The 25,438-nt window shown below is 49.9% G+C and overlaps 1 protein-coding gene across 1 annotated transcript in view; it reads right to left on the reverse strand.

The window, feature by feature from the left end:
* Nucleotides 1-25,438, reverse strand: part of map4k5 (mitogen-activated protein kinase kinase kinase kinase 5) — a 135,389-nt gene that overhangs the window by 81,593 nt on the left and 28,358 nt on the right. The window contains exons 8-14 of the mRNA XM_065004374.1: nucleotides 24,531-24,573; nucleotides 24,345-24,417; nucleotides 22,232-22,363; nucleotides 21,591-21,653; nucleotides 18,560-18,641; nucleotides 17,493-17,609; nucleotides 9,488-9,566 (exon numbers count right to left, since the gene is read on the reverse strand). Coding sequence (XP_064860446.1) covers nucleotides 9,488-9,566; nucleotides 17,493-17,609; nucleotides 18,560-18,641; nucleotides 21,591-21,653; nucleotides 22,232-22,363; nucleotides 24,345-24,417; nucleotides 24,531-24,573 — 589 coding nt within the window. The remainder of the gene's footprint in view (nucleotides 1-9,487; nucleotides 9,567-17,492; nucleotides 17,610-18,559; nucleotides 18,642-21,590; nucleotides 21,654-22,231; nucleotides 22,364-24,344; nucleotides 24,418-24,530; nucleotides 24,574-25,438) is intronic.

Raw genomic sequence — 25,438 nt, forward strand, 5'->3', positions numbered from 1 at the left:
GAAAGTGGTCATATCTAGTCAGTTGTACAACTGAATGAATTCAACTGAAATGTGTCTTCCGCTTTTAACCCAACACCTCTGAACGAATCAGAGAGGTGCGGAGGAGGGCTGCTTTAAATCAACATCCACGTCATCGGTGCCCGAGGGAACAGTAGGTTTAACTGCCTTGCTCAGGGGCAGAACGACTGATTTTTTTACCTCGTCAGCTAAATGAATAGGCTGAAGCATTGTCCATCTGCATTAACCCCATTGGACACAACATCCTGATGGTTATTTATAATAACAATTTGAATTTAAGGCGCCCTGTTTTCCCATTAAGGCGCCCTGTTTTCCCTCCAAGGCGCCCTGTTTTCCCTCCAACGCGCCCTGTTTTCCCTCCAAGGCGCCCTGTTTTCCCTCCAAGGCGCCCTGCCCTGTTTTCCCTCCAAGGCGCCCTGCCCTGTTTTCCCTCCAAGGCGCCCTGTTTTCCCATGAAGGCGCCCTGTTTTCCCATGAAGGCGCCCTGTTTTCCCATGAAGGCGCCCTGTTTTCCCACCTGTTTTCCCTCCTGTTTTCCCATGAAGGCGCCCTGTTTTCCCACCTGTTTTCCCATGAAGGCGCCCTGTTTTCCCACCTGTTTTCCCATGAAGGCGCCCTGTTTTCCCACCTGTTTTCCCACCTGTTTTCCCATTAAGGCGCCCTGTTTTCCCATGAAGGCGCCCTGTTTTCCCATGAAGGCGCCCTGTTTTCCCATTAAGGCGCCCTGTTTTCCCATTAAGGCGCCCTGTTTTCCCATGAAGGCGCCCTGTTTTCCCATGAAGGCGCCCTGTTTTCCCATGAAGGCGCCCTGTTTTCCCATTAAGGCGCCCTGTTTTCCCATTAAGGCGCCCTGTTTTCCCATGAAGGCGCCCTGTTTTCCCATTAAGGCGCCCTGTTTTCCCACCTCTTTTCCCACCTGTTTTCCCATTAAGGCGCCCTGTTTTCCCACCTGTTTTCCCATTAAGGCGCCCTGTTTTCCCCTCTGTTTTCCCATGAAGGCGCCCTGATTTCCCATGAAGGCGCCCTGTTTTTCCTCCTGTTTTCCCATTAAGGCGCCCTGTTTTCCCTCCTGTTTTCCCATTAAGGCGCCCTGTTTTCCCTCCTGTTTTCCCATGAAGGCGCCCTGTTTTCCCTCCTGTTTTCCCATTAAGGCGCCCTGTTTTCCCCCCTGTTTTCCCTTTAAGGCACCCTGTTTTCCCTCCTGTTTTCCCATTAAGGCGCCCTGTTTTCCCATTAAGGCGCCCTGTTTTCCCATTAAGGCGCCCTGTTTTCCCTCCTGTTTTCCCTTTAAGGCACCCTGTTTTCCATCCCGTTTTCCCATTAAGGCGCCCTGTTTTCCCATGAAGGCACCCTGTTTTCCCATTAAGGCGCCCTGTTTTCCCATTAAGGCGCCCTGTTTTCCCTCCTGTTTTCCCTTTAAGGCACCCTGTTTTCCCTCCCGTTTTCCCATTAAGGCGCCCTGATTTCCCATGAAGGCGCCCTGTTTTCCCTCCTGTTTTCCCATGAAGGCGCCCTGTTTTCCCTCCTGTTTTCCCATTAAGGCGCCCTGTTTTCCCTCCTGTTTTCCCATGAAGGCGCCCTGTTTTCCCTCCTGTTTTCCCATTAAGGCGCCCTGTTTTCCCTCCTGTTTTCCCTTTAAGGCACCCTGTTTTCCCTCCTGTTTTCCCATTAAGGCGCCCTGTTTTCCCATTAAGGCGCCCTGTTTTCCCATTAAGGCGCCCTGTTTTCCCTCCTGTTTTCCCTTTAAGGCGCCCTGTTTTCCCTCCTGTTTTCCCTTTAAGGCGCCCTGTTTTCCCATTAAGGCGCCCTGTTTTCCCTCCTGTTTTCCCTTTAAGGCGCCCTGTTTTCCCACCTGTTTTCCCACCTGTTTTCCCATTAAGGCGCCCTGTTTTCCCTCCTGTTTTCCCATTAAGGCACCCTGTTTTCCCTCCCGTTTTCCCATTAAGGCGCCCTGTTTTCCCATGAAGGCACCCTGTTTTCTCATGAAGGCACCCTGTTTTCCCATGAAGGCACCCTGTTTTCCCATGAAGGCACCCTGTTTTCCCTCCCGTTTTCCCATTAAGGCGCCCTGTTTTCCCATGAAGGCGCCCTGTTTTCCCTTTAAGGTGCCCTGTTTTCCCATGAAGGCGCCCTGTTTTCCCATGAAGGCGCCCTGTTTTCCCTCCCGTTTTCCCATGAAGGCGCCCTGTTTTCCCTTTAAGGTGCCCTGTTTTCCCATGAAGGCGCCCTGTTTTCCCATGAAGGCGCCCTGTTTTCCCACGAAGGCGCCCTGTTTTCCCACGAAGGCGCCCTGTTTTCCCTTTAAGGCACCCTGTTTTCCCTTTAAGGCGCCCTGTTTTTGTTTTCCCTTTAAGGCGCCCTGTTTTCCCTTTAAGGCGCCCTGTTTTCCCCTGTTTTCCCATGAAGGCGCCCTGTTTTCCCATGAAGGCGCCCTGTTTTCCCATGAAGGCACCCTGTTTTCCCATGAAGGCACCCTGTTTTCCCATGAAGGCACCCTGTTTTCCCATGAAGGCACCCTGTTTTCCCATGAAGGCACCCTGTTTTCCCATGAAGGCACCCTGTTTTCCCTCCCGTTTTCCCATTAAGGCGCCCTGTTTTCCCATGAAGGCGCCCTGTTTTCCCTTTAAGGTGCCCTGTTTTCCCATGAAGGCGCCCTGTTTTCCCTCCTGTTTTCCCTTTAAGGCACCCTGTTTTCCCTCCCGTTTTCCCATGAAGGCGCCCTGTTTTCCCTTTAAGGTGCCCTGTTTTCCCATGAAGGCGCCCTGTTTTCCCTTTAAGGCGCCCTGTTTTCCCTTTAAGGCGCCCTGTTTTCCCACGAAGGCGCCCTGTTTTCCCACGAAGGCGCCCTGTTTTCCCACGAAGGCGCCCTGTTTTCCCTTTAAGGCGCCCTGTTTTCCCTTTAAGGCACCCTGTTTTCCCTTTAAGGCGCCCTGTTTTCCCTTTAAGGCGCCCTGTTTTCCCTTTAAGGCGCCCTGTTTTCCCTTTACGCCTTTAAGGCACCCTGTTTTCCCTTTAAGGCGCCCTGTTTTCCCCTGTTTTCCCATGAAGGCGCCCTGTTTTCCCATGAAGGCGCCCTGTTTTCCCATGAAGGCGCCCTGTTTTCCCCTCTGTTTTCCCATGAAGGCGCCCCGTTATCCCTCCTGTTTTCCCATGAAGGCGCCCCGTTTTCCCTCCTGTTTTCCCATTAAGGCGCCCCGTTTTCCCTCCTGTTTTCCCATTAAGGCGCCCTGTTTTCCCATGAAGGCGCCCTGTTTTCCCATGAAGGCGCCCTGTTTTCCCATGAAGGCGCCCTGTTTTCCCATGAAGGCGCCCTGTTTTCCCATGAAGGCGCCCTGTTTTCCCATGAAGGCGCCCTGTTTTCCCATGAAGGCGCCCTGTTTTCCCTCCTGTTTTCCCTTTAAGGCGCCCTGTTTTCCCATGAAGGCGCCCTGTTTTCCCATGAAGGCGCCCTGTTTTCCCATGAAGGCGCCCTGTTTTCCCATGAAGGCGCCCTGTTTTCCCATGAAGGCGCCCTGTTTTCCCATGAAGGCGCCCTGTTTTCCCATTAAGGCGCCCTGTTTTCCCATTAAGGCGCCCTGTTTTCCCAATAAGGCGCCCTGTTTTCCCAATAAGGCGCCCTGTTTTCCCAATAAGGCGCCCTGTTTTCCCAATAAGGCGCCCTGTTTTCCCTTTAAGGCGCCCTGTTTTCCCTTTAAGGCGCCCTGTTTTCCCATTAAGGCGCCCTGTTTTCCCAATAAGGCGCCCTGTTTTCCCAACAAGGCGCCCTGTTTTCCCTCCTGTTTTCCCATTAAGGAACCCTGTTTTCCCTCCTGTTTTCCCATTAAGGTGCCCTGTTTTCCCTCCTGTTTTCCCATTAAGGCGCCCTGTTTTCCCATTAAGACGCCCTGTTTTCCCATTAAGGCGCCCTGTTTTCCCATTAAGGCGCCCTGTTTTTCCATTAAGGCGCCCTGTTTTCCCATTAAGGCGCCCTGTTTTCCCTCCTGTTTTCCCAATAAGGTGCCCTGTTTTCCCTCCTGTTTTCCCATTAAGGCGCCCTTTTTTCCCATTAAGGCGCCCTGTTTTCCCTCCTGTTTTCCCATTAAGGCGCCCTTTTTTCCCATTAAGGCGCCCTGTTTTCCCTCCTGTTTTCCCATTAAGGTGCCCTGTTTTCCCATTAAGGCGCCCTGTTTTCCCTCCTGTTTTCCCATTAAGGCGCCCTGTTTTCCCATTAAGGCGCCCTGTTTTCCCATTAAGGCGCCCTGTTTTCCCTCCTGTTTTCCCAATAAGGCGCCCTGTTTTCCCTCCTGTTTTCCCATTAAGGCGCCCTTTTTTCCCATTAAGGCGCCCTGTTTTCCCTCCTGTTTTCCCATTAAGGCGCCCTGTTTTCCCATTAAGGCGCCCTGTTTTCCCTCCTGTTTTCCCAATAAGGCGCCCTGTTTTCCCTCCTGTTTTCCCATTAAGGAACCCTGTTTTCCCTCCTGTTTTCCCATTAAGGAGCCCTGTTTTCCCTCCTGTTTTCCCATTAAGGTGCCCTGTTTTCCCTCCTGTTTTCCCATTAAGGCGCCCTGTTTTCCCATTAAGGTGCCCTGTTTTCCCATTAAGGCGCCCTGTTTTCCCATTAAGACGCCCTGTTTTCCAATTAAGACGCCCTGTTTTCCAATTAAGACGCCCTGTTTTCCAATTAAGACGCCCTGTTTTCCCATTAAGGCGCCCTGTTTTCCCATTAAGGCGCCGTGTTTTCCCATTAAGGCGCCCTGTTTTCCCATTAAGGCGCCCTGTTTTCCCATTAAGGCGCCCTGTTTTCCCTCCTGTTTTCCCATTAAGGCGCCCTGTTTTCCCATTAAGGTGCCCTGTTTTCCCATTAAGGTGCCCTGTTTTCCCTCCTGTTTTCCCATTAAGGCGCCCTGTTTTCCCAATAAGGCGCCCTGTTTTCCCAACAAGGCGCCCTGTTTTCCCTCCTGTTTTCCCATTAAGGAACCCTGTTTTCCCTCCTGTTTTCCCATTAAGGTGCCCTGTTTTCCCTCCTGTTTTCCCATTAAGGCGCCCTGTTTTCCCATTAAGACGCCCTGTTTTCCCATTAAGGCGCCCTGTTTTCCCATTAAGGCGCCCTGTTTTCCCATTAAGGCGCCCTGTTTTCCCTCCTGTTTTCCCAATAAGGTGCCCTGTTTTCCCTCCTGTTTTCCCATTAAGGCGCCCTTTTTTCCCATTAAGGCGCCCTGTTTTCCCTCCTGTTTTCCCATTAAGGCGCCCTTTTTTCCCATTAAGGCGCCCTGTTTTCCCTCCTGTTTTCCCATTAAGGTGCCCTGTTTTCCCATTAAGGCGCCCTGTTTTCCCTCCTGTTTTCCCATTAAGGCGCCCTGTTTTCCCATTAAGACGCCCTGTTTTCCCATTAAGGCGCCCTGTTTTCCCATTAAGGCGCCCTGTTTTCCCTCCTGTTTTCCCTCCTGTTTTCCCATTAAGGCGCCCTGTTTTCCCATTAAGGTGCCCTGTTTTCCCATTAAGGTGCCCTGTTTTCCCTCCTGTTTTCCCATTAAGGCGCCCTGTTTTCCCATTAAGGCGCCCTGTTTTCCCATTAAGGCGCCCTGTTTTCCCTTTAAGGCGCCCTGTTTTCCCTTTAAGGCGCCCTGTTTTCCCTCCTGTTTTCCCTTTAAGGCGCCCTGTTTTCCCATTAAGGCGCCCTGTTTTCCCTTTAAGGCGCCCTGTTTTCCCTTTAAGGTGCCCTGTTTTCCCTCCTGTTTTCCCTTTAAGGCGCCCTGTTTTCCCATTAAGACGCCCTGTTTTCCAATTAAGACGCCCTGTTTTCCAATTAAGACGCCCTGTTTTCCAATTAAGACGCCCTGTTTTCCCATTAAGGCGCCCTGTTTTCCCATTAAGGCGCCCTGTTTTCCCTCCTGTTTTCCCATTAAGGTGCCCTGTTTTCCCATTAAGGCGCCCTGTTTTCCCTCCTGTTTTCCCATTAAGGCGCCCTGTTTTCCCATTAAGACGCCCTGTTTTCCCATTAAGGCGCCCTGTTTTCCCATTAAGGCGCCCTGTTTTCCCTCCTGTTTTCCCTCCTGTTTTCCCATTAAGGCGCCCTGTTTTCCCATTAAGGTGCCCTGTTTTCCCATTAAGGTGCCCTGTTTTCCCTCCTGTTTTCCCATTAAGGCGCCCTGTTTTCCCATTAAGGCGCCCTGTTTTCCCATTAAGGCGCCCTGTTTTCCCTTTAAGGCGCCCTGTTTTCCCTTTAAGGCGCCCTGTTTTCCCTCCTGTTTTCCCTTTAAGGCGCCCTGTTTTCCCATTAAGGCGCCCTGTTTTCCCTTTAAGGCGCCCTGTTTTCCCTTTAAGGTGCCCTGTTTTCCCTCCTGTTTTCCCATTAAGGAACCCTGTTTTCCCTCCTGTTTTCCCATTAAGGTGCCCTGTTTTCCCTCCTGTTTTCCCTTTAAGGCGCCCTGTTTTCCCATTAAGACGCCCTGTTTTCCAATTAAGACGCCCTGTTTTCCAATTAAGACGCCCTGTTTTCCAATTAAGACGCCCTGTTTTCCCATTAAGGCGCCCTGTTTTCCCATTAAGGCGCCCTGTTTTCCCATTAAGGCGCCGTGTTTTCCCATTAAGACGCCCCGTTTTCCCATTAAGGCGCCCTGTTTTCCCATTAAGGCGCCCTGTTTTCCCTCCTGTTTTCCCTCCTGTTTTCCCATTAAGGCGCCCTGTTTTCCCATTAAGGTGCCCTGTTTTCCCATTAAGGTGCCCTGTTTTCCCTCCTGTTTTCCCATTAAGGCGCCCTGTTTTCCCATTAAGGCGCCCTGTTTTCCCATTAAGGCGCCCTGTTTTCCCTTTAAGGCGCCCTGTTTTCCCTTTAAGGCGCCCTGTTTTCCCTTTAAGGCGCCCTGTTTTCCCTCCTGTTTTCCCTTTAAGGCGCCCTGTTTTCCCTTTAAGGCGCCCTGTTTTCCCATTAAGGCGCCCTGTTTTCCCTTTAAGGTGCCCTGTTTTCCCTCCTGTTTTCCCTTTAAGGCGCCCTGTTTTCCCATTAAGGCGCCCTGTTTTCCCTTTAAGGCGCCCTGTTTTCCCATTAAGGTGCCCTGTTTTCCCTCCTGTTTTCCCTTTAAGGCGCCCTGTTTTCCCTTTAAGGCGCCCTGTTTTCCCATTAAGGCGCCCTGTTTTCCCATTAAGGCGCCCTGTTTTCCCATTAAGGCGCCCTTTTTTCCCTCCTTTTTTCCCATGAAGGCGCCCTGTTTTCCCTCCTGTTTTCCCTTTAAGGCGCCCTGTTTTCCCATGAAGGCGCCCTGTTTTCCCATGAAGGCGCCCTGTTTTCCCATGAAGGCGCCCTGTTTTCCCATGAAAAGTACCCAGTTGTCATACTTGAGTAAAAGTAAAGATCCCTTAATAGAAAATGACTCAAGTAAAAGTGAAAGTCACCCAGTAACATACTACTTGAGTAAAAGTCTAAAAGTATTTGGTTTTAATAAATATACTTAAGTATCAAAAAGTATTAAAAAAAAGTATAACTTATTTCAAATGACTTATATTAAGCAAACCAGACCACCGTTTTCTTGTTATTTAAATGTGGGGATAGCCAGGGACACACTCCAACACGAAGACATCATTTATTAAAACGAAGCATGTGTGTTTAGTGAGTCCTCCAGATCAGAGGCTGTAGGGATGACCAGGGATGTTCTCTGTTTAGTGAGTCCTCCAGATCAGAGGCAGTAGGGATGACCAGGGATGTTCTCTGTTTAGTGAGTCCTCCAGATCAGAGGCAGTAGGGATGACTAGGGGTGTTCTCTGTTTAGTGAGTCCTCCAGATCAGAGGCAGTAGGGATGACCAGGGATGTTCTCTGTTTAGTGAGTCCTCCAGATCAGAGGCAGTAGGGATGACCAGGGATGTTCTCTGTTTAGTGAGTCCTCCAGATCAGAGGCAGTAGGGACGACCAGGGATGTTCTCTGTTTAGTGAGTCCTCCAGATCAGAGGCAGTAGGGACGACCAGGGATAGTTTTATATCTTTATGTTTGAAGCCTGAAATGTGGCAAAAGGTCGCAAAGTTCAAGGGGGCCGAATACTTTCGCAAGGCACTGTATATGTTTATGTGGGAGATATATGTTTATGTGGGAGATATATATTTATTTGGGAGAGATGTATTTATTTGGGAGAGATGTATTTATTTGGGAGAGATGTATTTATTTGGGAGAGATGTATTTATTTGGGAGAGATGTATTTATTTGGGAGATGTATTTATTTGGGAGAGATGTATTTATTTGGGAGAGATGTATTTATTTGGGAGAGATGTATTTATTTGGGAGAGATGTATTTATTTGGGAGATGTATTTATTTGGGAGAGATGTATTTATTTGGGAGAGATGTATTTATTTGGGAGAGATGTATTTATTTGGGAGAGATGTATTTATTTGGGAGAGATATATTTATTTGGGAGAGATATATTTATTTGGGAGATATATTTATTTGGGAGAGATATATTTATTTGGGAGATATATTTAGAAGAACAGACATGCTTCTGTATTGGACTGTCATCAACACCCCAACATATTTTTAAAACAGAAATCCGTTGCAGTTTGTCTGGTGTAAAGTAACCAATTTAACCCAAATGAGAACCGTCCCACCCATCTGGCACTCTAGGTAGGCTTCAAGCAAATGTTCAACACTATTTGAAAGATTTTGAATAGTATTTGAACCCAGCGTGTCCGCTGCTCTCCCACGGGTCCTGGCTCTGAGCCAGCCCTGCAGGATTAACATTGTGGCCCGCCCCTGCAGGGGAGACAGACCAGCCAATGGGAGAGCGATTCAGAGCTCTGACTAATTCAACTGGTCGACTAGGGACAAGGGGGTGGGTGTTCCTGTCTAGATACTGTGGGATGTTGATAGATAATCCCTGACGGAGGAGGAGAAAGGAGAGGATGACACTGGAGGATCGAGGAGGACGGAGGACCAGAGGAGGAGGAGAAGACCAGAGGAGGAGGAGGAGGAGAAGACCAGAGGAGGAGGAGGAGGAGAAGACCAGAGGAGGAGGAGAAGACCAGAGGAGGAGGAGAAGACCAGAGGAGAAGAGAGGACCAGAGGAGAAGAGAGGACCAGAGGAGAAGAGAGGACCAGAGGAGAAGAGAGGACCAGAGGAGAAGAGAGGACCAGAGGAGAAGAGAGGACCAGAGGAGAAGAGAGGACCAGAGGAGAAGGAGGACCAGAGGAGAAGGAGGACCAGGGGAGAAGGAGGACCAGGGGAGAAGGAGGACCAGGGGAGAAGGAGGACCAGAGGAGAAGGAGGACCAGAGGAGAAGGAGGACCAGGGGAGAAGGAGGACCAGGGGAGAAGGAGGACCAGAGGAGAAGGAGGACCAGAGGAGAAGGAGGACCAGGGGAGAAGGAGGACCAGAGGAGAAGGAGGACCAGGAGAAGATGACCAGAGGAGAAGGAGGACCAGGAGAAGATGACCAGAGGAGGACCAGAGGAGGAGGAGGACCAGAGGAGGAGGAGAAGAGAGGAGAGAGTGGCTGGTGTTACTTACAGCTGATCTCTGAGTGAGTTCTCTCTGGTCTGGGGTGTTTGTTGATGGAACGGATGGTGTGTCTCACTACTGAAAGAGACTGAGGAGGGAAAAAATTAGATATGTTTCAAAGTGAAGGAATAAACTACTCAGACCCCTTGACTTTCTCCACATTTTGTTACATTACAGCCTTAGTATAAAATGGATGTTTTTCCTCATCAATCGACAAACAATACCCCATAATGTCAAAGCAAAAAGGTTTTTAGAAATTATAACAAACTATCACATTCACATTTAAGTATTCAGACCCTTTACGCAGTACTTTGTTGAAGCACCTTTGGCAGTGATTACAGCCTCGAGTCTTCTTGGGTATGACGCTACAAGCTTGGCACACCTGTATTTAGGGAGTTTCTCCCCATTCTTCTCTACAGATCCTCTTGAGCTCTGTCAGGTTGGATGGGGAGTGTCGCTGAGCAGTTATTTTCAGTTTGGGTTCAAGTCCGGGCTCTGGCTGGGCCACTCAAGGACATTCAGAGAATTGTCCCGAAGCCACTCCTGCGTCGTCTTGGCTGTGTGCTTCGGGTCGTTGTCCTATTGGAAGGTGAACATTCGCCCCAGTCTGAGGTCCTGAGTGCTCTGGAGCAAATTTTCATCAAGGATCTCTCTGAACTCTTCTCTGTTCATCTTTTCCTCAGTCCTGACTAGTTTCCCAGTCCCTGCCACTGAAAAACATCCCTCATAGCATGATGCTGCCACCACCAACATGCTTCAGGGTAGGGATGGTGCCAGGTTTCCTCCGTACGTGATGCTTGGCATTCAGGCCACAGATTTTAATCTTGGTTTCATCAGACCAGAGAGTCTTGTTTTTCATGGTCTGAGAGTCCTTTAGGTGTCTTTTGGCAAACTCCAAGCGGGCTGTTATGAGCCTTTGACTGAGGAGTGGCTTCTATCTGGTCACTAACATAAAGGCCTGATTTTTGGAGTGCTGCAGAGGTGGTTGCCCTTCTGGAAGGTTCTCCCATCTCCACAGAGGAAGTCGTGAGCTCTGTCAGAGTGACCATCTCCCTGACCAAGGACCTTCAACCCTGATTGCTCAGTTTGACTGGGCGGCCAGCTTTAGGAAAAGTCTTGGTGGTTCCAAACTTCTTCCATTTAAGAATGATGGAGGCCACTGTGTTCTTGGGGACCTTCAATGATGCAGACATGTGTTGGTACCCTTCCTCAGATCTGTGCCTCGATACAGTCCTGTCTCTGACCTCTATGGACAATTCCTTCAACCTCATGGCTTGGTTTTTGCTCTGACATGCACTGTCAACTGTGGGACCTTATATAGACAGGTGTGTGCTTTTCCAAATCATGTCCAATCAATTTAATTTACCAGAAGTCGACTCCAAGTTGTAGAAACATCTCAAGGATGATCAATAGAAACAGGATGCACCTGAGCTCCATTTTGAGTCTCATAGCAAAGGGTCTGAATACTTATGTAAATAAGGTATTTCTGTTTTCAATTTTTTTATACATTTGAAAACAATTCTAAAAACCTTTTTTTGCTTTGTCATTATGTGGTATTGTGATATTGTATTGTGTTTATAGAGTGTTGAGCATTTAAAAATATATATATTTTAGAAACAGGCTATAACTTAACAGCTTAACTTAACGGCACAGCCAGAAGAGTTCTGGCCACCCCTCATAGCCTGGTTCCTCTATAGGTTTCTTCCTAGGTTCTGGCCTTTCTAGGGAGTTTTTCCTAGCCACCGTGCTTCTACATCTGCATTGCTTGCTGTTTGGGGTTTTAGGCTGGGTTGCTGTACAGCACTTTGTGACATCAGCTGATGTAAGAAGGGCTTTATAAACACATTTGATTGATTGATTGATTAACAAAATGTGGAAAACGTGAAAGGGTCTGAATACTTTCACTGTAAATACATAACGTGACACCACAAGAGTAAACGATGTCATAACGGTGAGAGAGACAGAGAAAGTTATTGGAATGTGCTGAGAATAGGGAACCATTTTACAGACAGACAGACAGACAGACAGACAGACAGACAGACAGACCTGTGGTTAGTTTTAGCCCCAGACAGACAGACAGGGCTGTGGTTAGTTTTAGTCCCAGACAGACAGGGCTGTGGTTAGTTTTAGTCCCAGACAGACAGACAGACAGGGCTGTGGTTAGTTTTAGTCCCAGACAGACAGACAGGGCTGTGGTTAGTTTTAGTCCCAGACAGACAGACAGGGCTGTGGTTAGTTTTAGTCCCAGACACAGGGCTGTGGTTAGTTTTAGTCCCAGACAGACAGGGCTGTGGTTAGTTTTAGTCCCAGACAGAAAGACAGGGCTGTGGTTAGTTTTAGTCCCAGACAGACAGACAGGGCTGTGGTTAGTTTTAGTCCCAGACAGACAGACAGACCTGAGGTTAGTTTTAGTACAGACAGACAGACAGAGCTGAGGTTAGTTTTAGTACAGACAGACAGACAGACAGACCTGAGGTTAGTTTTAGTACAGACAGACAGGGCTGTGGTTAGTTTTAGTCCCAGACAGACAGACAGGGCTGTGGTTAGTTCTAGTCCCAGACAGACAGACAGGGCTGTGGTTAGTTCTAGTCCCAGACAGACAGACAGGGCTGTGGTTAGTTTCAGTCCCAGACAGACAGGGCTGGGGTTAGTTTTAGTCCCAGACAGACAGACCTGAGGTTAGTTTTAGTACAGACAGACAGGGCTGTGGTTAGTTTTAGCCCCAGACAGACAGACAGACAGACAGGGCTGTGGTTAGTTTCAGTCCCAGACAGACAGGGCTGTGGTTAGTTTTAGTCCCAGACAGACAGGGCTGTGGTTAGTTTTAGCCCCAGACAGACAGACAGGGCTGTGGTTAGTTTCAGTCCCAGACAGACAGGGCTGGGGTTAGTTTTAGCCCCAGACAGACAGGGCTGTGGTTAGTTTCAGTCCCAGACAGACAGGGCTGGGGTTAGTTTTAGTCCCAGACAGACACAGGGCTGTGGTTAGTTTTAGTACAGACAGACAGGGCTGTGGTTAGTTTTAGTCCCAGACAGACAGGCCTGGGGTTAGTTTTAGTCCCAGACAGACAGACTGGGCTGTGGTTAGTTTTAGTCCCAGACAGACAGACAGGGCTGTGGATAGTTTTAGTCCCAGACAGACAGACAGGGCTGTGGTTAGTTTTAGTCCCAGACAGATACAGGGCTGTGGTTAGTTTCAGTCCCAGACAGACAGACAGACAGACAGGGCTGTGGTTAGTTTCAGTCCCAGACAGACAGACAGACAGACAGACAGGGCTGTGGTTAGTTTTAGTCCCAGACAGACAGACAGACAGACAGGGCTGTGGTTAGTTTTAGTCCCAGACAGACAGACAGACAGACAGGGCTGTGGTTAGTTTTAGTCCCAGACAGACAGACAGACAGACAGGGCTGTGGTTAGTTTCAGTCCCAGACAGACAGACAGACAGGGCTGTGGTTAGTTTTAGTCCCAGACAGACAGACAGACAGACAGGGCTGTGGTTAGTTTTAGTCCCAGACAGACAGACAGACAGGGCTGTGGTTAGTTTTAGTCCCAGACAGACAGACAGGGCTGTGGTTAGTTTTAGTCCCAGACAGACAGACAGACAGAGACAGACAGACAGACAGGGCTGTGGTTAGTTTTAGTCCCAGACAGACAGACAGACAGACAGACAGGGCTGTGGTTAGTTTTAGTCCCAGACAGACAGACAGACAGACAGACAGACAGACAGACAGACAGGGCTGTGGTTAGTTTTAGTCCCAGACAGACAGACAGACAGACAGGGCTGTGGTTAGTTTCAGTCCCAGGCAGACAGGGCTGGGGTTAGTTTTAGCCCCAGACAGACAGACAGACAGACAGGGCTGTGGTTAGTTTCAGTCCCAGACAGACAGGGCTGGGGTTAGTTTTAGTCCCAGATAGACAGACAGACAGACAGGGCTGTGGTTAGTTTTAGTCCCAGACAGACAGACAGACAGACAGGGCTGTGGTTAGTTTCAGTCCCAGACAGACAGGGCTGTGGTTAGTTTTAGTCCCAGACAGACAGACAGACAGACAGGGCTGTGGTTAGTTTTAGTCCCAGACAGACAGACAGACAGACAGGGCTGTGGTTAGTTTTAGTCCCAGACAGACAGACAGACAGACAGGGCTGTGGTTAGTTTCAGTCCCAGACAGACAGACAGACAGGGCTGTGGTTAGTTTTAGTCCCAGACAGACAGACAGACAGACAGGGCTGTGGTTAGTTTTAGTCCCAGACAGACAGACAGACAGGGCTGTGGTTAGTTTTAGTCCCAGACAGACAGACAGGGCTGTGGTTAGTTTTAGTCCCAGACAGACAGACAGACAGAGACAGACAGACAGACAGGGCTGTGGTTAGTTTTAGTCCCAGACAGACAGACAGACAGACAGGGCTGTGGTTAGTTTTAGTCCCAGACAGACAGACAGACAGACAGACAGACAGGGCTGTGGTTAGTTTTAGTCCCAGACAGACAGACAGACAGACAGACAGGGCTGTGGTTAGTTTCAGTCCCAGGCAGACAGGGCTGGGGTTAGTTTTAGCCCCAGACAGACAGACAGACAGACAGGGCTGTGGTTAGTTTCAGTCCCAGACAGACAGGGCTGGGGTTAGTTTTAGTCCCAGATAGACACAGGGCTGTGGTTAGTTTTAGTACAGACAGACAGGGCTGTGGTTAGTTTTAGTCCCAGACAGACAGACAGGGCTGTGGTTAGTTTCAGTCCCAGACAGACAGGGCTGGGGTTAGTTTTAGTCCCAGATAGACACAGGGCTGTGGTTAGTTTTAGTACAGACAGACAGGGCTGTGGTTAGTTTTAGTCCCAGACAGACAGACAGGGCTGTGGTTAGTTTCAGTCCCAGACAGACAGGGCTGGGGTTAGTTTTAGTCCCAGACAGACAGACAGACAGACAGGGCTGTGGTTAGTTTTAGTCCCAGACAGACAGACACAGACAGATAGACAGACAGACAGACAGGGCTGTGGTTAGTTTCAGTCCCAGACAGACAGGGCTGGGGTTAGTTTTAGTCCCAGACAGACACAGGGCTGTGGTTAGTTTTAGTACAGACAGACAGGGCTGTGGTTAGTTTTAGTCCCAGACAGACAGAGCTGTGGTTAGTTTCAGTCCCAGACAGACAGGGCTGGGGTTAGTTTTAGTCCCAGACAGACAGGGCTGGGGTTAGTTTTAGTCCCAGACAGACAGGGCTGTGGTTAGTTTTAGTCCCAGACAGACAGACAGACAGACAGGGCTGTGGTTAGTTTTAGTCCCAGACAGACAGACAGACAGACAGACAGACAGACAGACAGACAGACAGACAGACAGGGCTGTGGTTAGTTTTAGTCCCAGACAGACAGACACAGACAGACAGACAGACAGGGCTGTGGTTAGTTTTAGTCCCAGACAGACAGACACAGACAGACAGACAGACAGACAGGGCTGTGGTTAGTTTTAGTCCCAGACAGACAGACAGACAGACAGACAGACAGACAGACAGACAGACAGACAGGGCTGTGGTTAGTTTTAGTCCCAGACAGACAGACAGACAGACAGACAGGGCTGGGGTTAGTTTTAGCCCCAGACAGACAGACAGACAGACAGACAGACAGACAGACAGACAGACAGGGCTGTGGTTAGTTTCAGTCCCAGACAGACAGGGCTGGGGTTAGTTTTAGTCCCAGACAGACACAGGGCTGTGGTTAGTTTTAGTACAGACAGACAGGGCTGTGGTTAGTTTTAGTCCCAGACAGACAGGCCTGGGGTTAGTTTTAGTCCCAGACAGACAGACTGGGCTGTGGTTAGTTTTAGTCCCAGACAGACAGACAGGGCTGTGGTTAGTTTTAGTCCCAGACAGACAGACAGGGCTGTGGTTAGTTTTAGTCCCAGACAGATACAGGGCTGTGGTTAGTTTTAGTCCCAGACAGACAGACAGACAGACAGGGCTGTGGTTAGTTTTAGTCCCAGACAGACAGACAGACAGACAGGGCTGTGGTTAGTTTTAGTCCCAGACAGACAGACAGACAGACAGGGCTGTGGTTAGTTTCAGTCCCAGACAGACAGACAGACAGGGCTGTGGTTAGTTTTAGTCCCAGACAGACAGACAGACAGGGCTGTGGTTAGTTTTAGTCCCAGACAGACAGACAGGGCTGTGGTTAGTTTTAGTCCCAGACAGACAGACAGACAGAGACAGACAGACAGACAGGGCTGTGGTTAGTTTTAGTCCCAGACAGACAGACAGACAGACAGACAGACAGACAGGGCTGTGGTTAGTTTTAGTCCCAGACAGACAGACAGACAGACAGGGCTGTGGTTAGTTTCAGTCCCAGGCAGACAGGGCTGGGGTTAGTTTTAGCCCCAGACAGACAGACAGACAGACAGGGCTGTGGTTAGTTTCAGTCCCAGACAGACAGGGCTGGGGTTAGTTTTAGTCCCAGATAGACACAGGGCTGTGGTTAGTTTTAGTACAGACAGACAGGGCTGTGGTTAGTTTTAGTCCCAGACAGACAGACAGGGCTGTGGTTAGTTTCAGTCCCAGACAGACAGGGCTGGGGTTAGTTTTAGTCCCAGATAGACACAGGGCTGTGGTTAGTTTTAGTACAGACAGACAGGGCTGTGGTTAGTTTTAGTCCCAGACAGACAGACAGGGCTGTGGTTAGTTTCAGTCCCAGACAGACAGGGCTGGGGTTAGTTTTAGTCCCAGACAGACAGACAGACAGACAGGGCTGTGGTTAGTTTTAGTCCCAGACAGACAGACACAGACAGATAGACAGACAGACAGACAGGGCTGTGGTTAGTTTTAGTCCCAGACAGACAGACAGGGCTGTGGTTAGTTTCAGTCCCAGACAGACAGGGCTGGGGTTAGTTTTAGTCCCAGACAGACACAGGGCTGTGGTTAGTTTTAGTACAGACAGACAGGGCTGTGGTTAGTTTTAGTCCCAGACAGACAGAGCTGTGGTTAGTTTCAGTCCCAGACAGACAGGGCTGGGGTTAGTTTTAGTCCCAGACAGACAGGGCTGGGGTTAGTTTTAGTCCCAGACAGACAGGGCTGTGGTTAGTTTTAGTCCCAGACAGACAGACAGACAGACAGGGCTGTGGTTAGTTTTAGTCCCCAGACAGACAGACAGACAGACAGACAGACAGACAGACAGGGCTGTGGTTAGTTTTAGTCCCAGACAGACAGACACAGACAGACAGACAGACAGACAGACAGACAGGGCTGTGGTTAGTTTTAGTCCCAGACAGACAGACACAGACAGACAGACAGACAGACAGGGCTGTGGTTAGTTTTAGTCCAGACAGACAGACAGACAGACAGACAGACAGACAGGGCTGTGGTTAGTTTTAGTCCCAGACAGACAGACAGACAGACAGACAGGGCTGGGGTTAGTTTTAGCCCCAGACAGACAGACAGACAGACAGACAGACAGACAGACAGGGCTGTGGTTAGTTTCAGTCCCAGACAGACAGGGCTGGGGTTAGTTTTAGTCCCAGACAGACACAGGGCTGTGGTTAGTTTTAGTCCCAGACAGACAGGCAGACAGACAGACAGACAGGGCTGTGGTTAGTTCTAGTCCCAGACAGACAGACAGACAGACAGACAGACAGGGCTGGGGTTAGTTTTAGTCCCAGACAGACAGGGCTGGGGTTAGTTTTAGTCCCAGACAGACAGACAGGGCTGTGGTTAGTTTTAGTCCCAGACAGACAGACAGGGCTGTGGTTAGTTTTAGTCCCAGACAGACAGACAGGGCTGGGGTTAGTTTTAGTCCCAGACAGACAGACAGGGCTGGGGTTAGTTTTAGTCCCAGACAGACAGACAGGGCTGGGGTTAGTTTTAGTCCCAGACAGACAGACAGGGCTGGGGTTAGTTTTAGTCCCAGACAGACAGGGCTGGGGTTAGTTTTAGTCCCAGACAGACAGACAGGGCTGGGGTTAGTTTTAGTCCCAGACAGACAGACAGGGCTGGGGTTAGTTTTAGTCCCAGACAGACAGACAGGGCTGGGGTTAGTTCTTTACCTCCAGGTCATCGTCATCCACCTCAGAGAAGTGTTGGTGGTTGTCTGGGTTGTTCATCTTGTCCAGCAGCTCCACAGCTACTCTCCTGGTCAGCCCTGTCTGATCTATAAACAAATGCTTCAGCACAGACAGATGGGAGTGACAGACAGGTGGAGGGGGACAGACAGACGGGGGGTGGGGAGACAGACAGACAGGGGGGGAGAGACAGACAGACAGATTGGGGACGGACACAGGGGGAGACAGACAGACGGGGGAGACAGACAGACAGACAGGGGAGACAGACAGACGGGGGGAGACAGACAGAAGGGGGGAGACAGACAGAAGGGGGTGGGGAGACAGACAGACGGGGGTGGGGAGACAGACAGACGGGGGTGGGGAGACAGACAGACGGGGGGGGGGAGACAGACAGACGGGGTGGGGAGACAGACAGACGGGGGGGTGGGGGAGACAGACAGACGGGGGTGGGGAGACAGACAGACGGGGTGGGGAGACAGACAGACGGGGTGGGGAGACAGACAGACGGGGGTGGGGAGACAGACAGACGGGGGTGGGGAGACAGACAGACGGGGGTGGGGGAGACAGACAGACGGGGTGGGGGGAGACAGACAGACGGGGTGGGGAGACAGACGGGGGGGCAGTCAGACGGGGGGGGAGACAGACAGACGGGGGGAGACAGACAGACGGGGAGACAGACAGACGGGGGGGGAGACAGACAGACGGGGGGAGACAGACAGACGGGGGGAGACAGACAGACGGGGGGAGGGGGACAGACAGACGGGGTGGGGGGAGACAGACAGACGGGGTGGGGAGGCAGACAGACGGGGGGGAGACAGACAGACTTTATTAGTGATCTTGTGACAATAACACAAGATGGCCGGCACACTAACGCTCTGAATAGCAGCTTTTAGAACGGACAACTATTAACAAGGATCAACCTCTGACAGCCCAGAAGAAAGAAGAGATGAACACTTTCCTTTTCATCTCAGAGGAAGAGTCTGGTCAACACTAATGATCCAGAACCCTATTCCTCAACCAAGAAGCCCTTTCGATGAGGATGTGTTACTTACCGATAGGAGCTTCTCTGCTGTCGGTCTCTTCTTTGGGTTCTTGGTCAGAGAGACTTTCACAAAGTTATGGAAGGCTGTGGACCTGGAGGAGGAGGGGGAGGGGGGGGGAGAGAACTGTTACTGACTGCAGCAGTTTAACAGAATAAACAAACAGGGAGGGGGGACTGTTACTGACTGCAGCAGTATAACAGAATAAACAAACAGGGGGGGGGACTGTTACTGACTGCAGCAGTTTAACAGAATAAACAAACAGGGAGGGGGGGACTGTTACTGACTGCAGCAGTTTAACAGAATAAACAAACAGGGAGGGGGGACTGTTACTGACTGCAGCAGTTTAACAGAATAAACAAACAGGGAGGGGGGGGACTGTTACTGACTGCAGCAGTTTAACAGAATAAACAAACAGGGAGGGGGGACTGTTACTGACTGCAGCAGTTTAACAGAATAAACAAACAGGGGGGGGGGCTGTTACTGACTGCAGCAGTTTAACAGAATAAACAAACAGGGGGGGACTGTTACTGACTGCAGCAGTTTAACAGAATAAACAAACAGGGAGGGGGGGACTGTTACTGACTGCAGCAGTATAACAGAATAAACAAACAGGGGGGACTGTTACTGACTGCAGCAGTATAACAGAATAAACAAACAGGGGGGGGACTGTTACTGACTGCAGCAGTATAACAGAATAAACAAACAGGGGGGGGGCTGTTACTGACTGCAGCAGTATAACAGAATAAACAAACGGGGGGGGGGCTGTTACTGACTGCAGCAGTATAACAGAATAAACAAACAGGGGGGCTGTTACTGACTGCAGCAGTATAACAGAATAAACAAACAGGGGGCTGTTACTGACTGCAGCAGTATAACAGAATAAACAAACAGGGGGGCTGTTACTGACTGCAGCAGTATAACACTTAAACAAACAGGGGGGACTGTTACTGACTGCAGCAGTTTAACAGAATAAACAAACAGGGGGGGGACTGTTACTGACTGCAGCAGTATAACAGAATAAACAAACAGGGGGGGACTGTTACTGACTGCAGCAGTTTAACAGAATAAACAAACAGGGAGGGGGGGCTGTTACTGACTGCAGCAGTATAACAGAATAAACAAACAGGGAGGGGGGGACTGTTACTGACTGCAGCAGTATAACAGAATAAACAAACAGGGGGGCTGTTACTGACTGCAGCAGTATAACAGAATAAACAAACAGGGAGGGGGGCTGTTACTGACTGCAGCAGTATAACAGAATAAACAAACAGGGGGGACTGTTACTGACTGCAGCAGTTTAACAGAATAAACAAACAGGGAGGGGGGCTGTTACTGACTGCAGCAGTATAACAGAATAAACAAACAGGGAGGGGGGCTGTTACTGACTGCAGCAGTATAACAGAATAAACAAACAGGGGGGACTGTTACTGACTGCAGCAGTTTAACAGAATAAACAAACAGGGAGGGGGGCTGTTACTGACTGCAGCAGTATAACAGAATAAACAAACAGGGAGGGGGCTGTTACTGACTGCAGCAGTATAACAGAATAAACAAACAGGGAGGGGGGCTGTTACTGACTGCAGCAGTATAACAGAATAAACAAACAGGGGGGGGGACTGTTACTGACTGCAGCAGTATAACAGAATAAACAAACAGGGGGGACTGTTACTGACTGCAGCAGTATAACAGAATAAACAAACAGGGAGGGGGGACTGTTACTGACTGCAGCAGTATAACAGAATAAACAAACAGGGAGGGGGGACTGTTACTGACTGCAGCAGTATAACAGAATAAACAAACAGGGAGGGGGGGGACTGTTACTGACTGCAGCAGTTTAACAGAATAAACAAACAGGGAGGGGGGACTGTTACTGACTGCAGCAGTATAACAGAATAAACAAACAGGGGGGGACTGTTACTGACTGCAGCAGTATAACAGAATAAACAAACAGGGAGGGGGGCTGTTACTGACTGCAGCAGTATAACAGAATAAACAAACAGGAAGGGGGGGCTGTTACTGACTGCAGCAGTATAACAGAATAAACAAACAGGGGGGGCTGTTACTGACTGCAGCAGTATAACAGAATAAACAAACAGGGGGGACTGTTACTGACTGCAGCAGTATAACAGAATAAACAAACAGGGGGGACTGTTACTGACTGCAGCAGTATAACAGAATAAACAAACAGGGAGGGGGGCTGTTACTGACTGCAGCAGTATAACAGAATAAACAAACAGGGAGGGGGGCTGTTACTGACTGCAGCAGTATAACAGAATAAACAAACAGGGAGGGGGGCTGTTACTGACTGCAGCAGTATAACAGAATAAACAAACAGGGGGGACTGTTACTGACTGCAGCAGTATAACAGAATAAACAAACAGGGAGGGGGGCTGTTACTGACTGCAGCAGTATAACAGAATAAACAAACAGGGGGGGACTGTTACTGACTGCAGCAGTATAACAGAATAAACAAACAGGGGGGGGACTGTTACTGACTGCAGCAGTATAACAGAATAAACAAACAGGGAGGGGGGCTGTTACTGACTGCAGCAGTATAACAGAATAAACAAACAGGGGGGCTGTTACTGACTGCAGCAGTATAACAGAATAAACAAACAGGGAGGGGGCTGTTACTGACTGCAGCAGTATAACAGAATAAACAAACAGGGGGGGACTGTTACTGACTGCAGCAGTATAACAGAATAAACAAACAGGGGGGCTGTTACTGACTGCAGCAGTATAACAGAATAAACAAACAGGGGGGGGGGTTGTTCCAGGTCACAGGTATAACAGTATAACTGTCCCCTCGCCCATACCCGGGTGCAAACCAGGGACCCTCTGCACACATCAACAACAGTCACCCCTCGAAGCATCGTTACCCATCTCCACAAAAAGCCGCGGCCACTTGCAGAGCAAAGTGGAACCACTACTTCAAGGTCTCGGAGCGAGTGACGTCACCGATTGAAACGCTATTTAGCGCCGCACCACAGCTGACTAAGCTAGCCGTTTCACATCCGTTACACAGGCGTACTGTACTCACCACTTCATTTTATCTTTCAGCTTGGGAGGCTGAAAGCTGCTCTTCGACATGAGAAACAAGGCCCTGGAACACAACACATCAAATCATGTTATCTGTTCACTGAGGTGTGTTTCCCAAAAAACCTTCCTAGCATTAAGCTCGTCTTAAGGGCCAATGGTAGACGTTAGAGATCTTAGGGCTACAACATTTTAGGAAACTCGACCCCTGTCGTTTTAATTGCATTAATATCAGAGAACAAGCTTAGTGATGAAAAGATCAGAGGGAACATTATCAGAATACAAAAGCAGGAATTGGATAAAATCTGGGACAGAAACTCATTATTATATGGGTGAGGAATTGGGGCAGATACAGCAGTTGATTGGTGGATGACATGTATATGGAAGTGGAGGGCAGGAGAGTGACTCATTGGCTGATGAGGAAGGTTCATTTCTAACAGACAAAGAGACGCCTGAGCGGAGTTTCCTCCTCCTATTTTCAGGGGGAAAATACTGTATCCCTGAAAACAGGCAACATCCGCTTTCTGCCAACACCTCCAAGGCTGATGAGGAAGTGGAGCAGAAACAGCACTGATGAGTGAGGAAGTGGATGGCAGAGTTAGCCCCGATTGGCTGATAAATGAGGAAGTGGAAAAAGAACAGTACCTCATTGGGTGCAGGTCAAACATAGGGGGCTGCAGCTCGGCCAGTTCTATGGAGGTGATGCCCACGGCCCAGATGTCACACAGCTGGTTGTAACCTCCGTTCTTCTCTACTGCTGCTACCTCCGGGGCCATCCTGCACAGATAACACACATCTCAGTCTGCTACCTCTGGGGCCATCCTGCACAGATAACACACATCTCAGTCTGCTACCTCTGGGGCCATCCTGCACAGATAACACACATCTCAGTCTGCTACCTCTGGGGCCATCCTGCACAGATAACACACATCTCAGTCTGCTACCTCTGGGGCCCATCCTGCACAGATAACACACATCTCAGTCTGCTACCTCTGGGGCCCATCCTGCACAGATAACACACATCTCAGTCTGCTACCTCTGGGGCCCATCCTGCACACATAACACACATCTCAGTCTGCTACCTCCGGGGCCATCCTGCACAGATAACACACATCTCAGTCTGCTACCTCTGGGGCCCATCCTGCACAGATAACACACATCTCAGTCTGCTACCTCTGGGGCCATCCTGCACAGATAACACACATCTCAGTCTGCTACCTCTGGGGCCCATCCTGCACAGATAACACACATCTCAGTCTGCTACCTCTGGGGCCCATCCTGCACAGATAACACACATCTCAGTCTGCTACCTCTGGGGCCATCCTGCACAGATAACACACATCTCAGTCTGCTACCTCTGGGGCCCATCCTGCACACATAACACACATCTCAGTCTGCTACCTCTGGGCCCATCCTGCACAGATAACACACATCTCAGTCTGCTACCTCTGGGCCCATCCTGCACAGATAACACACATCTCAGTCTGCTACCTCTGGGGCCATCCTGCACACATAACACACATCTCAGTCTGCTACCTCTGGGCCCATCCTGCACACATAACACACATATTACACATCTCAATCTGCTGCCCCCTGTGGGGTAGTTAAATTATTACACTGCTGCCCCCTGTGGAGGACTGTCTCGGAGAAAGACTCACCAGTAAGGAGTCTGGACAGAGGACTGTCTCGGAGAAAGACTCACCAGTAAGGAGTCTGGACAGAGGACTGTCTCGGAGAAAGACTCACCAGTAAGGAGTCTGGACAGAGGACTGTCTCGGAGAAAGACTCACCAGTAAGGAGTCTGGACAGAGGACTGTCTCGGAGAAAGACTCACCAGTAAGGAGTCTGGACAGAGGACTGTCTCGGAGAAAGACTCACCAGTAAGGAGTCTGGACAGAGGACTGTCTCGGAGAAAGACTCACCAGTAAGGAGTCTGGACAGAGGACTGTCTCGGAGAAAGACTCACCAGTAAGGAGTCTGGACAGAGGACTGTCTCGGAGAAAGACTCACCAGTAAGGAGTCTGGACAGAGGACTGTCTCGGAGAAAGACTCACCAGTAAGGAGTCTGGACAGAGGACTGTCTCGGAGAAAGACTCACCAGTAAGGAGTCTGGACAGAGGACTGTCTCGGAGAAAGACTCACCAGTAAGGAGTCCCGACAGAGGACTGTCTCAGGGAAAGACTCACCAGTAAGGAGTCCCGACAGAGGACTGTCTCAGAGAAAGACTCACCAGTAAGGAGTCCCGACAGAGGACTGTCTCAGAGAAAGACTCACCAGTAAGGAGTCCCGACAGAGGACTGTCTCAGAGAAAGACTCACCAGTAAGGAGTCCCGACAGAGGACTGTCTCAGAGAAAGACTCACCAGTAAGGAGTCTGGACGGAGGACTGTCTCAGGGAAAGACTCACCAGTAAGGAATCGGGACGGAGGACTGTCTCGGAGAAAGACTCACCAGTAAGGAGTCTGGACGGAGGACTGTCTCAGGGAAAGACTCACCAGTAAGGAGTCCCGACAGAGGACTGTCTCAGAGAAAGACTCACCAGTAAGGAGTCTGGACGGAGGACTGTCTCAGGGAAAGACTCACCAGTAAGGAGTCCCGACAGAGGACTGTCTCAGAGAAAGACTCACCAGTAAGGAGTCCCGACAGAGGACTGTCTCAGAGAAAGACTCACCAGTAAGGAGTCCCGACAGAGGACTGTCTCAGAGAAAGACTCACCAGTAAGGAGTCCCGACAGAGGACTGTCTCAGAGAAATACTCACCAATAAGGAGTCCCGATGAAGGACTTCCTCTTGGCAATGGTGGCTGTTATCTTGGCTGCTACTCCAAAATCAGCTGGGAACAACAAGTGACAAGATCTATTCAGATTATATAAACACATTACACACAGCGGAGGGTCATGAGATCGACCTTTACGGGTCTTCAAGCATGGATGAATAATAGCTCACCTAGTTTCACATCCCCGTTGTCTGTTAGGAGGATATTTGCACCCTGAAGAAAAGAGACCAAAAACATCAAACCGTTAAAAGTCTCTCAGCAACGTTCCATCGCTCTACAGAACTTAAAATTACTGATCAAACAAGATAGTGATTTTGTGGAAAGAGGACATGTGTGGTGTTATTGCATCTTTGACTGGTTGTGATAAAGTGATTGTAATTGCGTAGCTAGCAGGTATTGTATTTTCACTGTGGGGCCACTGTGAGAGAGTTGGTATTGTGGTGACGGGGGTTGGCTTTTATTGACAGCTGTCTCTGGATGCATTCTGCAGATGAGGAGGAGAGAGGGAAAGAGAGAGCACAGAGAGAGAGAGAGAGGAGAAGAGAGGGCAAGAGAGGGCAAGAGCACAGAGAGAGAGAGAGGAGGAGAGAGGGCAAGAGCACAGAGAGAAAGAGAGGAGGAGAGAGGGCAAGAGCACAGAGAGAAAGAGAGGAGGAGAGAGGGCAAGAGCACAGAGAGAGAGAAGGGGGCGAGAGAGCACAGAGAGAAAGAGAGGAGGAGAGAGGGCAAGAGCACAGAGAGAAAGAGAGGAGGAGAGAGGGCAAGAGCACAGAGAGAAAGAGAGGAGAAGAGAGGGCAAGAGCACAGAGAGAAAGAGAGGAGGAGAGAGGGCAAGAGCACAGAGAGAGAGAGAGGAGAAGAGAGGGCAAGAGCACAGAGAGAGAGAAGGGGGCGAGAGAGCACAGAGAGAAAGAGAGGAGGAGAGAGGGCAAGAGCACAGAGAGAAAGAGAGGAGGAGAGAGGGCAAGAGCACAGAGAGAGAGAAGGGGGCGAGAGAGCACAGAGAGAAAGAGAGGAGAGGGCAAGAGCACAGAGAGAGAGAAGGGGGCGAGAGAGCACAGAGAGAAAGAGAGGAGGA

The sequence above is a fragment of the Oncorhynchus nerka genome, linkage group LG18 (genome assembly GCF_034236695.1).
Source record: "Oncorhynchus nerka isolate Pitt River linkage group LG18, Oner_Uvic_2.0, whole genome shotgun sequence".
In the NCBI taxonomy this organism is placed as follows: Eukaryota; Metazoa; Chordata; class Actinopteri; order Salmoniformes; family Salmonidae; genus Oncorhynchus; species Oncorhynchus nerka.